We start from the raw sequence: 12,500 nt of genomic DNA, 5'->3' as shown, positions 1-12,500 counted from the left end.
ACCAAACAATAATCAAACTCTGGAGCCAATCAGCTGACAGGAAGGCTCCTCCCCTTCCTGTGTGTCAGAAGCGTCCATCAGGTTAATCTCTCTGAGGCGTGGCGGTGTGCAGGGTGTTGCTCCTTTAACCCTCTGGATTAAAGTAATCCCCCCCCCTCAGTGAGCCGCTCTCTGCTCTGACGTCACGGACGCCATTAAGGATTCTCCTCGCGTGCTTGGCGGGCGGCGTGCAGCACTTAACCCGGTTCACCTTGCCCCCTAATGGATGACAAGTGGTATGACGGCGTGAACCTCTCTCACTCACCCTTATCTGCTCCCCCCCCCCCCCCCCCCCCCCATCACTCCCAGGTTCCCCTTCTGCTCCTGTTACCGTGTCAACCAGCAAACAAGTGGTGGAGGTGCGAGAGTTTTCAGGTAACAGCCGCTCTGTCCGTCCGTCCTTGCTGCGTGGTGCTCTGTGATGCTCTGTGCCGCTCTGTGACTGACGCTCTCTGCACACACAGACGCCGTCCTGTCCTGTGTGTTCCGCACAGAGAGAGAGCAGCACCCTCGCATAGAGTGGAAGAAGAGGGCCGAAGGTGTCTCCTTTGTTTACTATGACGGACACTTCAGAGGTGAGGAAGCAGGCTGCCACTCCTCATCACCACGGTAACAAAGAGCCTGTTTGTTGTTGTAATCAGCTTAGAGAACCAGCTGGAGGAGAGAGACGGATCAGAACCTCCGTCCCTCAGCATGTTTACAGACTGACAGAGTGATGATGTCATGCATGTAACATTTAGACTCACAGCTGATTTAGGGGTTAAAGACAGGTTGATAGTTAGAACAAGTAGAAGTGGAACAGCAGCGTGGTGAGTTCAGGTGTAAATGATCTGTAGTTTCCCTTTGACCTTTGACCCTGTGCCCTGTCCTGCAGAGCCCTATGAGGGGCGGGCCTCCATCGACGGGGCGACGGTGACGCTGCGCGGCGTGACGCAGGCGGATGCGGGGGAGTACCGCTGTGAGATCAGCGCCCCACAGGACCCTGTGAGCCTGGGAGAGACCAACGTCACGCTCAGAGTCCTCGGTACGCCTCCACCAAGACCGCACACAGTGACCATAACAAATATACAATCACCTTCATTAACCCCCTCCCCCCCACAGTGCCCCCCCACACCCCCTCCTGTGAGATCCCCAGCTCAGCGGTGACGGGCTCAGTGGTGCAGCTGCGCTGTAGGGACCATCAGAGCATCCCGCCCGCCACATACTCCTGGTACAAGGACAGCCATCTGATCGGCCCCCCGCGGCTCGCCAACGCCACCTACCTGATGAACTCACACACTGGAGTGCTGGTCAGAGAACTCACATGTGCTGCTTTACTGTTACCACCTGCTGCTCCCTGCGCTCCTTGTGCTCCTTCTGTCTTTACCTTCTTCTTCTCCTGAATGAGTCCGTTTGTAAATTCACCTCAGGAGCCGCTCCTCCGTGGGCCCGCAGGCTCGGCTGGAGAACAGGAGGTGTAAGAGCTCAAGGGCAGGAGAGCCGGCGCTCCTCCGCTCTGTGGCGTTTTCATTTTAGAGAAGCATTTTAAACGAGCGCTGGCACCCGCAGCCTCGTAAACGTCTGCGTGTTTCTGTCTCCTCTCCAGGAGTTTAAGGCCGTGGCCAAAGAAGACACGGGACGATACCGCTGCAAGGCCGACAACGGGGTGGGAGCGGCCAAGACCTGTGAGGGGAACCACATGACCATAGGTGTGTGTGTGTGTGTCTGTGTGTGTGTGTGTGTGTGTGTGTGTGACCACTCTGTGTCACCATGCCTCACTCTCTCTCTCTCTACCTCTACCTCTGCCTCTCTATGTCTCACTCTCTCACTCTCTCACTCTGCCTCACTCCCTCTCTCTGTCTTCCAGAGGACGTTAACGTTGCAGCGGTGGCTGCAGCTGTTGTGGTCGTCTGCCTGATCTTCATCATCTGTGGATGTGGCGGCTTCCTCCTGCGGCGCAACGGCTTCTTTACCCGTGAGTTTATCGTTCATCAGCACATTTTAAAAAGTCAAAGTTCTGCGGGGTCGTCCATGTTTGGGTTCAAAGATGTGAGTTTAGTGATGAAGATGAGCAGCAAATATCTTCATCATGTTCTACTGAGAGCATTCAGACAAACACGACTGAGCTCAGCTGATGATAACAGGAAGAAGCGTTACCACAGTAACTACAGGCGATGGGCCCCATGTCCTCTTCTGTTCTCCAGCAGCTCCTCTGCTGCACAGCTCCCTTTGCTCCTCTTCCTCACATGTGGACCCTCAGACGGCTCCACTCTTCCTCTCTCTGTCCTCTTCCTCTTCTTCATCTGTTGCTTTGCGACTATTTGAGCTGTAACTTCTTCTTCTGTCGTTCACGCTTCTCCATCGCCTCCAACCAGAACATCAGACAGAGACCTCATGTCCTACGTAACCACGGCGACACAGGCTGGGCTCAGCTCGGCTGCAGCGTGTCGCTCCATCTTTTATGCATCAGATGCCAGAAGTTATTTATATTCTGTCCAATAAAGTAACATTTCCTCTGTTCTGTCTTACATCACCGTGGCGACGCTTGGCTCAGCAGGGCACAGAGGAAGGTAAGAGCTCTCTGATTACATTAACATTGATGCCAGCAAACACACTAATATCACACACACACACACACACAGGCAGAGGGAAGGGAGGGGAGGGGTGTGTGAGTGTGTGCTGAGTCAGGATTGTACAGAGTGACAGCTGTGCGTGTGTGTGTGTGTGTGTGTGTGCGTACTAATGCAGTGATTGGCGGCAGCAGATGTAGAAAGCATCAGGAGATGTTTGTTTGTGTTTGTAAGCAGCTGCTTAGATGGAACAACACAGCTTCTGTTTGAACAGAAACATTTATGAATCAAACACACAAACACACAAACACACAAACACACAACAGAGTTCAGGCGATTGTGAGCCCAGCTTCATAAACACACAGCAGCTCCTCTTCAGCTTCACTTCAGCTTCACTCAGGCCTGAGGTTTCAGTGTGAAGGTGTGAATCACATGAACGCCTGTTTGACTCCACACACGGTGTGAGTTGGACTTGTGGCTCTGTCATTAGCAGCATGCAGCATAGAGAGCAACATGACGGTTTAATACTCAGTCATTATCTTGTATCTGTGCTGCTGAGGATCTTCACTCGGATGTGAACGCTCTTTGTCTGAGCTAACTGGAGCTGTCAGTGTCATCGTCCTATTTATAGACAAAGACTCCCAGACAAAGACTTCATCTCTCCAATAGTGGAGTGAAGTCAGCAGAGGAGCTGAGAAGATCTGAGGCTTCACCTGCCTTCGCTCTCCCCTCCTCTTCATCCTCTGTGATGATGTTCTGTTTGTGTTCTGCTCATGGGCACTGCGGCAGCTGCAGCTCCTGGGACCACAGCTTTGTTGCAGCAAACCAAACCCTTGGCTTGTTTGTTTGTTTGCATCGCGGGTGTTGAGTGGCTGCATGTGTTTGTCTCCTCCTGATTGGCTGCATGTCACTAACCACCGCCCCCCCCCCCCACCCTCCCCGGAGCACGGTGTGCGGTGTGACACACACACATGTTGAACACTGTTGAAGGCATCAAATTGCCCCCGCAGGTCATTTTGGATCTCCCAGTGTCACGGTGCAGCGCACATGAGCAGCCAAACCCTGCACAGATCTGACGACACGTGAGTGTGACGCTTACGCCTCTGTCTCCGGACAACAACAGCCACACCATGTGACCTATCAGAGTGTTTCACCATAGCCCACGTTAGCAAAGCTGAACTCCTGCACTTCAGAACAGGAAACAGGGCCCAGTTTGGTTTGGGTCTGATATGTGTGTGAACAAAGTGTTGGACAGGAAGAAGAGGAGTTGTGTGATGTGTGCGTTCTGAGTGGAGCTGTCAAACCGACCCTCATGCTCACCGCCTCTCTGTCTTTCAGGTCCAACGTCAACTACGTCCCTCCACCCCAAGAAGTGAGTGTGTGTCCCTCTAAGTATGAAGGTTTGGTTGAAGCATGAGCGCTATGATCTGATCTAAGCCCCGGTTGTGTCCCTCAGGCCCAGGATTTCAAACACACCCAATCGTTCATGCTGTGAGAAGCTCGGAGAACAAGGCGTCCTGGTGAAGAGGCGCAAACACGACTGCAATCTTTTTGTTTTGGACTCAGATGATGCCGTTTCCAATCTTCCTCCTCCTCTGCTGCCTCCTGGTGGTGAGACGTTGACATTGCAGCTTCTCTCCTCTGGATCACGTCAGGTCCTCCAGCGTCTCTCTCCTTCCTGCCGCGGGACCCGATGCTTCCTCCTCAGATGGAGCCACAGGTTCACTGTTGGAAAACTCATTAAGAGATTTGGAGAATGAAGTAGTGAAACTTCAAGTTAAGAGAATAAATGTCTAACATTTCAAATATTAATTCTCATCACATTTTCAGTACAACTGCAACTTTTTCTCCAAATATTTGACTTTATTCTCCTAACGTTTCACTTTTTTCTGAACATTTTACAACTTTATTCCTGCAACTCTGTTTTCCACATGATCTCATCACATTTAGACTTTTTTAATATAAGAAGTCTTTTATTATGGTAAGGTTTCGCTGTTTATTCTCTAAATCTCTGCTCGGTGTTCTGACGGCTCCTCGCGCTCCTCCCGCTCCTCGCGCTCCTCCGGGAGCTCCAGGTTAGGATGGAGAACCTGAAGGAGCCGGTTGGTGACTTGTACAGATTTCGTCCTTCTGCAGGCTATAACGTGTCGCTGTGTAAAGTGTGTGTCCCTGTGTGTGTATCCGCCTGTGTGTGTGTGTGTGTGTGTGTGAGACCCGACGTGCCTCCCAGCAGCGTTTCGATACCTTGTGCCTTTTTGGTTTGTCTGTCATATTTAATTGTGATGTTTTTTTAAAGAACTTGCCTTACTTTTGTTTCACTTTTAGCAGAGGTGTGAATGGAGTGTGTATCAGTAAAGTTTTATATTCAAACCACATCTTCTCTGTGTGTGTGTGTGTGTGTGTGTGTGTGTGTGTGTGTGTGTGTGTGTGTGTGTGTGTGTGTGTGTGTGTGTGTGTGTGTGTGTGTGTGTGTGTGTGTGTGTGTGTGTGTGTGTGTGTGTGTGTGTGTGTGTGTGTGTGTGTGTGTGTGTGTGTGTGTGTGCACTTTGCTCCGGGGCTCTGGGTCAGTCAGTCAGTCAGTCAAACAGCCACAGGAGGGCGCTTCCACTCCACTGAGCCGGCGGCTTCACGTCACCATGGCAGCGGTAACACTCAGAATGTGATTTAGAAACTCGTTTAAATCACCGACATCTACGAAACAAAGATGAAGCTCAGCCAGAACGTCAAAATTTAAAACTTTATTTGTGAACCAATGAAATGGAATCAAATCCATCCGTGCTTCTATTTTACACAAAACCAAAATGATCAGAATGACAAAAATAAAGAATACAACAGCTGGCGTCCAGAGGGGGCGGAGTCAGACACTGCTAGACTCCGAGTGTGTGTTCATGTGTGTGTGTGTGTGTGTGTGTGTTCACGTGTGTGTGTGTGTGTGTGTGTGTGTGTGTGTGTGTGTGTGTGTGTGTGTGTGTGTGTGTGTGTGTGTGTGTGTGTGTGTGTGTGTGTGTGTGTTTGTGTGTGAACCAACATGGAAGCACAGCATCGCTCCTCACTTGTTTATGGCAAACCGACACCATGGAAAGTGCTTTCGCTTTAAAAGAATGGAAAAACAAAATCAGATGCCAGCTGTCAAAGTAAAGCGAAACAAACAAGACCACAAACTTCTGTCCTCATTAATACAAAAAAGAAAACTGTTCACTTATTTCCAGAATCCGTTTGTGGTTAAAGGACGACGGTAACGAGGGTCAGGGGGAGGAAATTGGCCTGGATTTTCACAATAAGAGATTCCTTCACCTTAACAATGCGTGTGGCCACAGAGGCTCCGCCCACCAATGTAACAGCAACCAATGAGAGCTCACGGTGTGGAGAGGGGGGGGGGGGGGCAGTACTGAGGTAGAGATCTGTCCCCAGAACACACACACACACACACACACACACACCCAGTCACACACTCACTCACTCTTGTAACACCTGACACACACTCCTGTAACGCCTGACACACACTCTTGTAACACTTGGGCTGGAGGGCGGTCCTCTGTTCTCTCTCTCTCTCCTCTGTGCTTCCCTTTGTTACCTAGGCTACAAGCAGAAGGGGGAGGGGCCTGAAATGTAAGGATTAAAATACTGCAGCGTCAACTTTTTTTTTTCGTTCTCCATCCAAACTTCCCAGTGGCTGAGTGAGCTGAACTGAAATGACCTTTTGACCTTTGACCTCAGTCTTTGTTCGCCGGGCATCGGCAAAAACAAAAAGCAGGAAAAGCATAAAATAAAAAGAGAACAGAAAGTGGTTGTGTAACTAAACAGGAAGCTTTGCATCGACATAAACATAAACAAACAGCTTCTATGGCCGCGACTTACAAAAAACCTAATTGCTTCCGTTTTGGTTGGACAGTCTTCTTCTTCTTCTTCGCTCGTCCTGCATTTAGCGAGCGCAGTGACGTTGCGTGTCTTGTTCGTGGCTCGTCGGAGACGTGGGGGAGGAGCTTTGGCAAAGATTGACAGGGGGCGGCTGAGGTCCCTCTGGTCTGCTCGACGTGACCTGGGGGGGGGGGGGGGGGGGGGGGAAGGGGCAGCAGCGTCTGATGTCTGTGAAAAGCAAGCGAGCGCCGACGAGCAAAGTGGACGGACCTGGGCGACCCCTGTAGGTGGAGGAGGGGGCGGGGCTACCTCACATGGACTCGAACTCGTCGATGCGCTGCTTGGTGTTTCCGGATCGGATCTGACGCAGAGTCTTGTACTTGTCTCTGCCCGCCTTCACGTTCTCGGCGTGCAGGACGTCGTTCTGCGTCGCCTTAGTCTCGTCGCGGGCGTCGGCCAACTCTGAGCTCAGCGTCTGCCAGGAGGAAGAGGAGGAGGAGGAGGAGGAAGAAAAGGGACAGGAGAAGAGGAGGAAAATAAGCCTCAGAATTAAAGTTATAATAACTGAAAGGTGATTTGTCTTCATGAATGTATTGTGATGTTTCTCTGATGCTTCCACATCTTCATGATGTGGTTGAAGTTGCCCCAAACTTGCAGCAGATGAACCTATGACTACTGAAGTGCCACATAGATGACGTCATCACAGCCTTGAGACTGTGTCGGAAATTTTAGCTCTCTCACTCCTCCCTTGTCCAAGATACAGGCTCTTCTGGTTTACTCTAGTTTTACAAAACGACAAAATGACCCCCTGTTTTAGACCTCTGCTTTAGAGTCTAAAGCAGAGGTCTAAAACATCCGTAGTATTCGCCCCTTCCTCACCTTCCTCATGTTAGAGCCTCTAAAGTTTAGAGGCTCTAACATGAGATCATGGATCCATAAGGGTCCATTAGAGACCTGCAGACCTGAAGAGGAGAAGAAGAACATGTACACACTGACAGAGAGAGAGACGACCTTTTGGGTCAAATAAGAGGCCTGAGGATGGAGGACGTCCTCCTCCTCCTCCTCACCTGCAGCTGTTGCTTGACGCGCTCGTTCTTCTGGGCCTCGGTGACGCGCTCCTCCTCGTTGCGCAGGTCCTGCTCGCTGACCCCCTCGTTGGAGAGCTCTGCGCTGGCCTCTGCGTGGTTCTCATCCTGCTCGTCGTGCTCGACCTCGCTGTGGCTGCCGGCGAACACGGGCACCTGCATGGGCATCAGCACGGGCGCCTGCACGGGCGTCTGCATCTGCACAGGCACCTGCTCCCGCACGGGGGGCACCATGGCCGTCTTCAGCTCCTCCTTGGTCTTCTCTAGGTCCTCCTGGGCAGACAAAGCCTGCAGGAGGACAGGATGAGGAGCTCAACAACATTCCAGCACCAGGAGGTCCTGCTCTGATCTGCTCCATGTGAGTGGGAGGGGCTTGATGAGGCCTGTGTGTGTGTGAGAGAGGAGGGTGCAGTACCTTGTGCTGCCACTCTGTGGCCTCGTCCTCCTTCTTCCTCTTGGCGTCCTCCAGCAGAGCGATCTTAGCTGTGAACTCAGCGAGTTCAGCCGCCTGACAGGGACACAACGTTTGGTCAGATTGTTGTTCATACAAGATACAATGTTCCCCTCACACAGGAGACACAGGGCAGCTCTGTTTACACACACACACACACACACACACATTACATTACGATCATTTGGCAGACGCTTTTATCCAAAGCGACTTACATTACATTACCACCCTTAGCAGAGGGGGGAGCAATTAAGGTTTTGGTGCCTTGCTCAGGGGCACCTCGGCAGGGGCTCGAACCGGCGACCCTCCGGTTCCAAAGCGGAAGCACCACACACACACACACACACACACACACACACACACACACACACACACACACACACACACACACACACACACACACACACACACACACACACACACACACACACACACACACACACACACACACACACACACACACACACACACACACACACACACACACACACACACACCAGCTGCTCCTGGTTCTTCTGCTGGTCCTCCGCCTGCTTTGCCAGCTCGGCCTTGGCCTCCTCGGCCGCCTGTCGCTCTCTCTCCAGCCGCTCTGCCTCCTCCCTCGCCCTTTTCCTCTCCTGCTCCAGCTCCAGGGCCCGCCGGGTCTGCTCCTCCAGCTCTGCACACACACACACACACACACACACACACAGTTACACGTCTTTGCATAAACTCAAATGTCTTCACATAAAAACAAAAGGAAAGAAAATCGTTACAATTCAAATGAACTTCCATGATACATGAGAGCAGATGAAGACAGACAGGCACAGAGACAGACAGGCACAGCTACACACACACAGAAACACAGACAGGTGTGTTACCTTTCTGAGCTCTGATGGTCTGCTCCTCGATCTGTCTCAGTCTGTCCATCAGCTCCTCCTTCTCTCTCTCTATCGTCTCCTTCTCCTTCTCTGCCTGCTCACGCTTCTTCTTCTCGTTCTCCAGCTGGGCCCTAACAACATCATCATCATCATCATGATGAAGAGGTGAGGAAGTAGTGACAGTAACCCAGGCCTGCTGCCCTGTGGTGGCAGAGCCAGGGTTAAAGATGTAAACCCTCCTCCTCCTCCTCACCTCTCCATCTGCTTGTGGTGCTTCTCCTCCCTGGCCTGAGCCTTCATCTGCTGCACCTCGATGGTGTCGGGCTTCCTCCTCCTCATGTACAGCTCATGGTTCCCCATGCACAGAGCCAGCACACGCTTGTTGATGCGCAGCCGCGGGGCGTAGAACACAAAGTCCTACAGAACAAGAGGGAGGGAGCGTCACGCCATGAACACACACACACACACTACTTTTCAGGAAGTGTGTGCATGGAGGCAACATGCAGGAGCTGCTGCTTAAAGGAGCGTGAGGACACACACACACACACACACACAGGATGTTTGCGTTCACACTCACAGGGGATTTCTTGTCGATCGGTTTGATGACAAACTTCTTGTCGTTGAAGGAAATGTTTCTAATCTCACTCCAGGGGAAACCGATCTTTGGAGTCAACCTGAGAGACACACACACACACACACACACACACACACACACACACACACACACACACACACACACACACACACACACACACACACACACACACACACACACACACACACACACACACACACACACACACACACACACACACACACACACACACTCTAAAATCAGCCAGCAGGTGGTGCACGTCTCACATAACAGGAAATGACATCACCGGCTTTTGAGTTTCAGGCACGTGTCACAGAGCGGCGAGGGGCGTTAAGTGAAGTTAAAATGGCCGACGTGCTTCAGTGCCACAGCTTTCACTTTCCTGAGGACGAAGGACACGAGCGTCTCTGTTTAGTCTCAACGCTCTGTGACGGCGTCTCAGAGGGGACGGGTGAAAGGGGCGCTGCGTGTGTGTGTGTGTGTGTGTGTGGGTCTGTATGTGTGTGTGTGTGTGTGTGTGTGTGTGTGTGTCTGTGTGTCTGTGTGTGTGTGTGTGTGTGTGTGTGTGTGTGTGTCTGTATGTGTGTGTGTGTGTGTGTGTGTGGGTCTGTATGTGTGTGTGTGTGTGTGTGTGTGTGTGGGTCTGTATGTGTGTGTGTGTGTGTGTGTGTGTGTCTGTATGTGTGTGTGTGTGTGTGTGTGTCTGTGTGTCTGTGTGTCTGTGTGTGTGTGTGTGTGTGTGTGTGTGTGTGTGTCTGTATGTGTTTGTGTGTGTGTGTGTGTGGGTCTGTATGTGTGTGTGTGTGTGTGTGTGTGTGTGTGTGTGTGTGTGTGTGTGTGTATGTGTGTGTGTATGTGTGTGTGTGTGTATGTGTGTGTGTGTATGTGTGTGTGTGTGTGTGTGTGTGTGTGTGTGTGTGTGTGTGTGTGTGTGTCTGTATGTGTGTGTGTGTATGTGTGTGTGTGTGTGTGTGTGTGTGTGTGTGTGTGTGTGTGTGTGTGTGTGTGTGTGTGTGTGTGTGTGTGTGTGTGTGTGTGTGGCGTTCTGCGCTCAGATAAATGTAACCGTGACAATAAGGAGCAGCAGCCAAAGCAGGAACAGGAAGCGATGGCTGCCTTCCCTCCATGTCACCTGAAGAAGAGGAAGCTGGGCGGTGGCGGCGCTGATGTAATGTGACCGTCAGACAGGAAGGGCGAAGCGGAGGCGGAAATGCTGCTGGCGCCGGCGTTGCGTTCACCTCTCATGTCACCGGGGACGACAAGAAGGCTTTCCTCTCCCAACCTGAACCTCCCCTCTCCCCTGGGGTCCCCCCTCTACCACTTCCTGTTCCTCTCTTCAGATGCTGTGCTGATTACTGAGACGTGTCAGAGAGGAAGGAGTCCAACCCTCCTCCTCAGCTTCTAACTGGACTGTTAGGATCTAAAGGTGACAAACATTTACAGACCCGGAAAAACCCATTAAACTCTGTGACTCCCTCAGGTTACGAGGCTCTGGACCATCAAAGTGTTTGAGGTGCCTTGGTTGATCTCCCGTCGTCCCGCCCCTTACTTGTCCTCGTGCTCGTAGATGTTGAGGCCGAGCGCGTCCACGCCCAGCCACAGCTGAGTGCCCTTCTTGTTCTTGATCTCAAAGTAGTTCACCCCGTACATCTCCAGGTCCTGGGCGATCTTCAGGTACTCCATCATGGAGTCCTCCCTGAAGACACACACACACACAGGTTACAGAGTGTGTTCTGACTTGAAACTGTTGGGCCCAGGCTCCATGACGTCACTGATTAAGGTGCAGAGACGAGCGGCGTGACAGAACAAGTGCAGACTGACCTCAACATTCCTCTGTGCTCCTCATGCCAAGTCTGGATCCTGTCCTCCCACTGCTCCTTGGTCAGTTTGTGCTGCTCCAGGACTCTACACACACACACACACACACACACACACACACAGTGACCTAACCTGAAAGAATGTTGTACAGCACAGAATTGTTTCCTTGAGAGGAAATCAGAGAACATTCCAGCAGGGAGAGAGAGACACATTCCCAAGCTGTGTCCTAATCACACACACACACACACACACACACAGACACACTCCTCACGCCAGCCCTTCTATTGGGTAAACTCCACATCCAAACACACCTGTGTGCTTCTACCTGAGGATGTGTTGGATCAAAGCTCAACACAGCCACGGAAAAACTCTACTTCTCAGTTTTGATCCCTTTGATTTGCTGCGACGTAAAACAAAGAGCGACCGCTTTGTCTCTGCCAGTCACACCTGTCAGGATCAATCACTACAGATACGAGATGATAGATGAACATAAGAGGGTCAGATCATTGTTGACGTCCAGGACCCAAGTGTTTCTACCTCCTTTCTTCATCAAGATACAAAGAACAACAACAAGGGCCTGAAGGTTGTGACCAGCTGTGTGTGAGTGAGTGAGTGAGTGAGTGAGTGAGTGAGTGAGTGAGTGAGTGAGTGAGTGAGTGAGTGAGTGAACCTCTGAGGCAGCAGTCTGTCATGAGTGAGGTATCCTGGCTTGTGGACGTCCTTGGTGAAGTCGGCGTACTTGGCCTGGACGGCGTAGGAGGCCAGGAGCACGGCGGTCTCGGGGGGGCAGTAGTTCTCGTCGTTCAGGATGGCCTCCTTCACCTGGAGGAGGAGGAGGAGGAGGAGGTGATGAAGGAGCGCGTGCTGCCACAGACACATGTAGTGTTGGAGAGGGAGGGTCCAGAGTGCTGACCTGCAGGAAGAAGAGCTTCTGTGTGATCTCCTGGATCAGCTCCTCTGACACGTCCTCAGGGAAGAACTTGGCTCGGAACTTGAACTGCAGAGGGTTCTCCTTCTTCACGTCCTGCTGGGTCACCTGCAGCGCCAAGGCAACGCCACCCGTCAGTCCCATCAACACACACACACACACACACACACACACACACACACACACACACACACACACACACACACACACACACACACACACACACACACACACACACACACACACACACACACACACACACACACACACACACACACACACACACACACACACACACACACACACACACACACTTT

General features: G+C 51.8%; 2 protein-coding genes across 7 annotated transcripts in view; one reads left to right on the top strand and one right to left on the bottom strand.

Annotated features, from left to right (window-relative positions):
* Positions 1–5,130, top strand: part of jam2a (junctional adhesion molecule 2a) — a 10,888-nt gene extending 5,758 nt beyond the window's left edge. The window contains exons 2-11 of one of the 4 annotated variants that reach the window (XM_076140620.1): positions 349–414; positions 504–614; positions 914–1,063; positions 1,141–1,328; positions 1,625–1,727; positions 1,886–1,993; positions 2,576–2,588; positions 3,599–3,670; positions 3,927–3,960; positions 4,045–5,130. In XM_076140620.1, coding sequence (XP_075996735.1) covers positions 349–414; positions 504–614; positions 914–1,063; positions 1,141–1,328; positions 1,625–1,727; positions 1,886–1,993; positions 2,576–2,588; positions 3,599–3,670; positions 3,927–3,960; positions 4,045–4,083 — 884 coding nt within the window. In that variant the 3' untranslated portion in view covers positions 4,084–5,130. Of the gene's footprint in view, positions 1–348; positions 415–503; positions 615–913; positions 1,064–1,140; positions 1,329–1,624; positions 1,728–1,885; positions 1,994–2,572; positions 2,589–3,598; positions 3,671–3,926; positions 3,961–4,044 lie in introns of all 4 variants that reach the window. The other 3 variants (XM_076140619.1, XM_076140622.1, XM_076140621.1) reach the window with 3 other exon arrangements.
* Positions 5,131–5,311: 181 nt separating this feature from the next.
* The window catches only part of LOC142990755 (radixin-like), a 12,903-nt gene continuing 5,714 nt past the window's right edge, over positions 5,312–12,500 (bottom strand). For 2 of the 3 annotated variants that reach the window (XM_076140616.1, XM_076140617.1), the window contains exons 5-15: positions 12,169–12,291; positions 11,926–12,077; positions 11,259–11,342; positions 10,987–11,133; positions 9,420–9,516; positions 9,096–9,259; positions 8,843–8,973; positions 8,480–8,640; positions 7,947–8,039; positions 7,514–7,819; positions 5,312–6,921 (exon numbers count right to left, since the gene is read on the bottom strand). In XM_076140616.1, the coding sequence (XP_075996731.1) occupies positions 6,757–6,921; positions 7,514–7,819; positions 7,947–8,039; positions 8,480–8,640; positions 8,843–8,973; positions 9,096–9,259; positions 9,420–9,516; positions 10,987–11,133; positions 11,259–11,342; positions 11,926–12,077; positions 12,169–12,291 (1,623 nt within the window). In that variant the 3' untranslated portion in view covers positions 5,312–6,756. The remainder of the gene's footprint in view (positions 6,922–7,513; positions 7,820–7,946; positions 8,040–8,479; positions 8,641–8,842; positions 8,974–9,095; positions 9,260–9,419; positions 9,517–10,986; positions 11,134–11,258; positions 11,343–11,925; positions 12,078–12,168; positions 12,292–12,500) is intronic. The other variant, XM_076140618.1, reaches the window with a different exon arrangement.

This window comes from Genypterus blacodes, unplaced genomic scaffold (genome assembly GCF_046128005.1).
Source record: "Genypterus blacodes isolate CSIRO-AG114 ecotype Tasmania unplaced genomic scaffold, CSIRO-AGI_Gbla_v1 ptg000720l_1, whole genome shotgun sequence".
In the NCBI taxonomy this organism is placed as follows: Eukaryota; Metazoa; Chordata; class Actinopteri; order Ophidiiformes; family Ophidiidae; genus Genypterus; species Genypterus blacodes.
The sequence above is the reverse complement of the archived record's forward strand: the minus strand, read 5'-3'. Positions and strand labels throughout refer to the sequence as shown.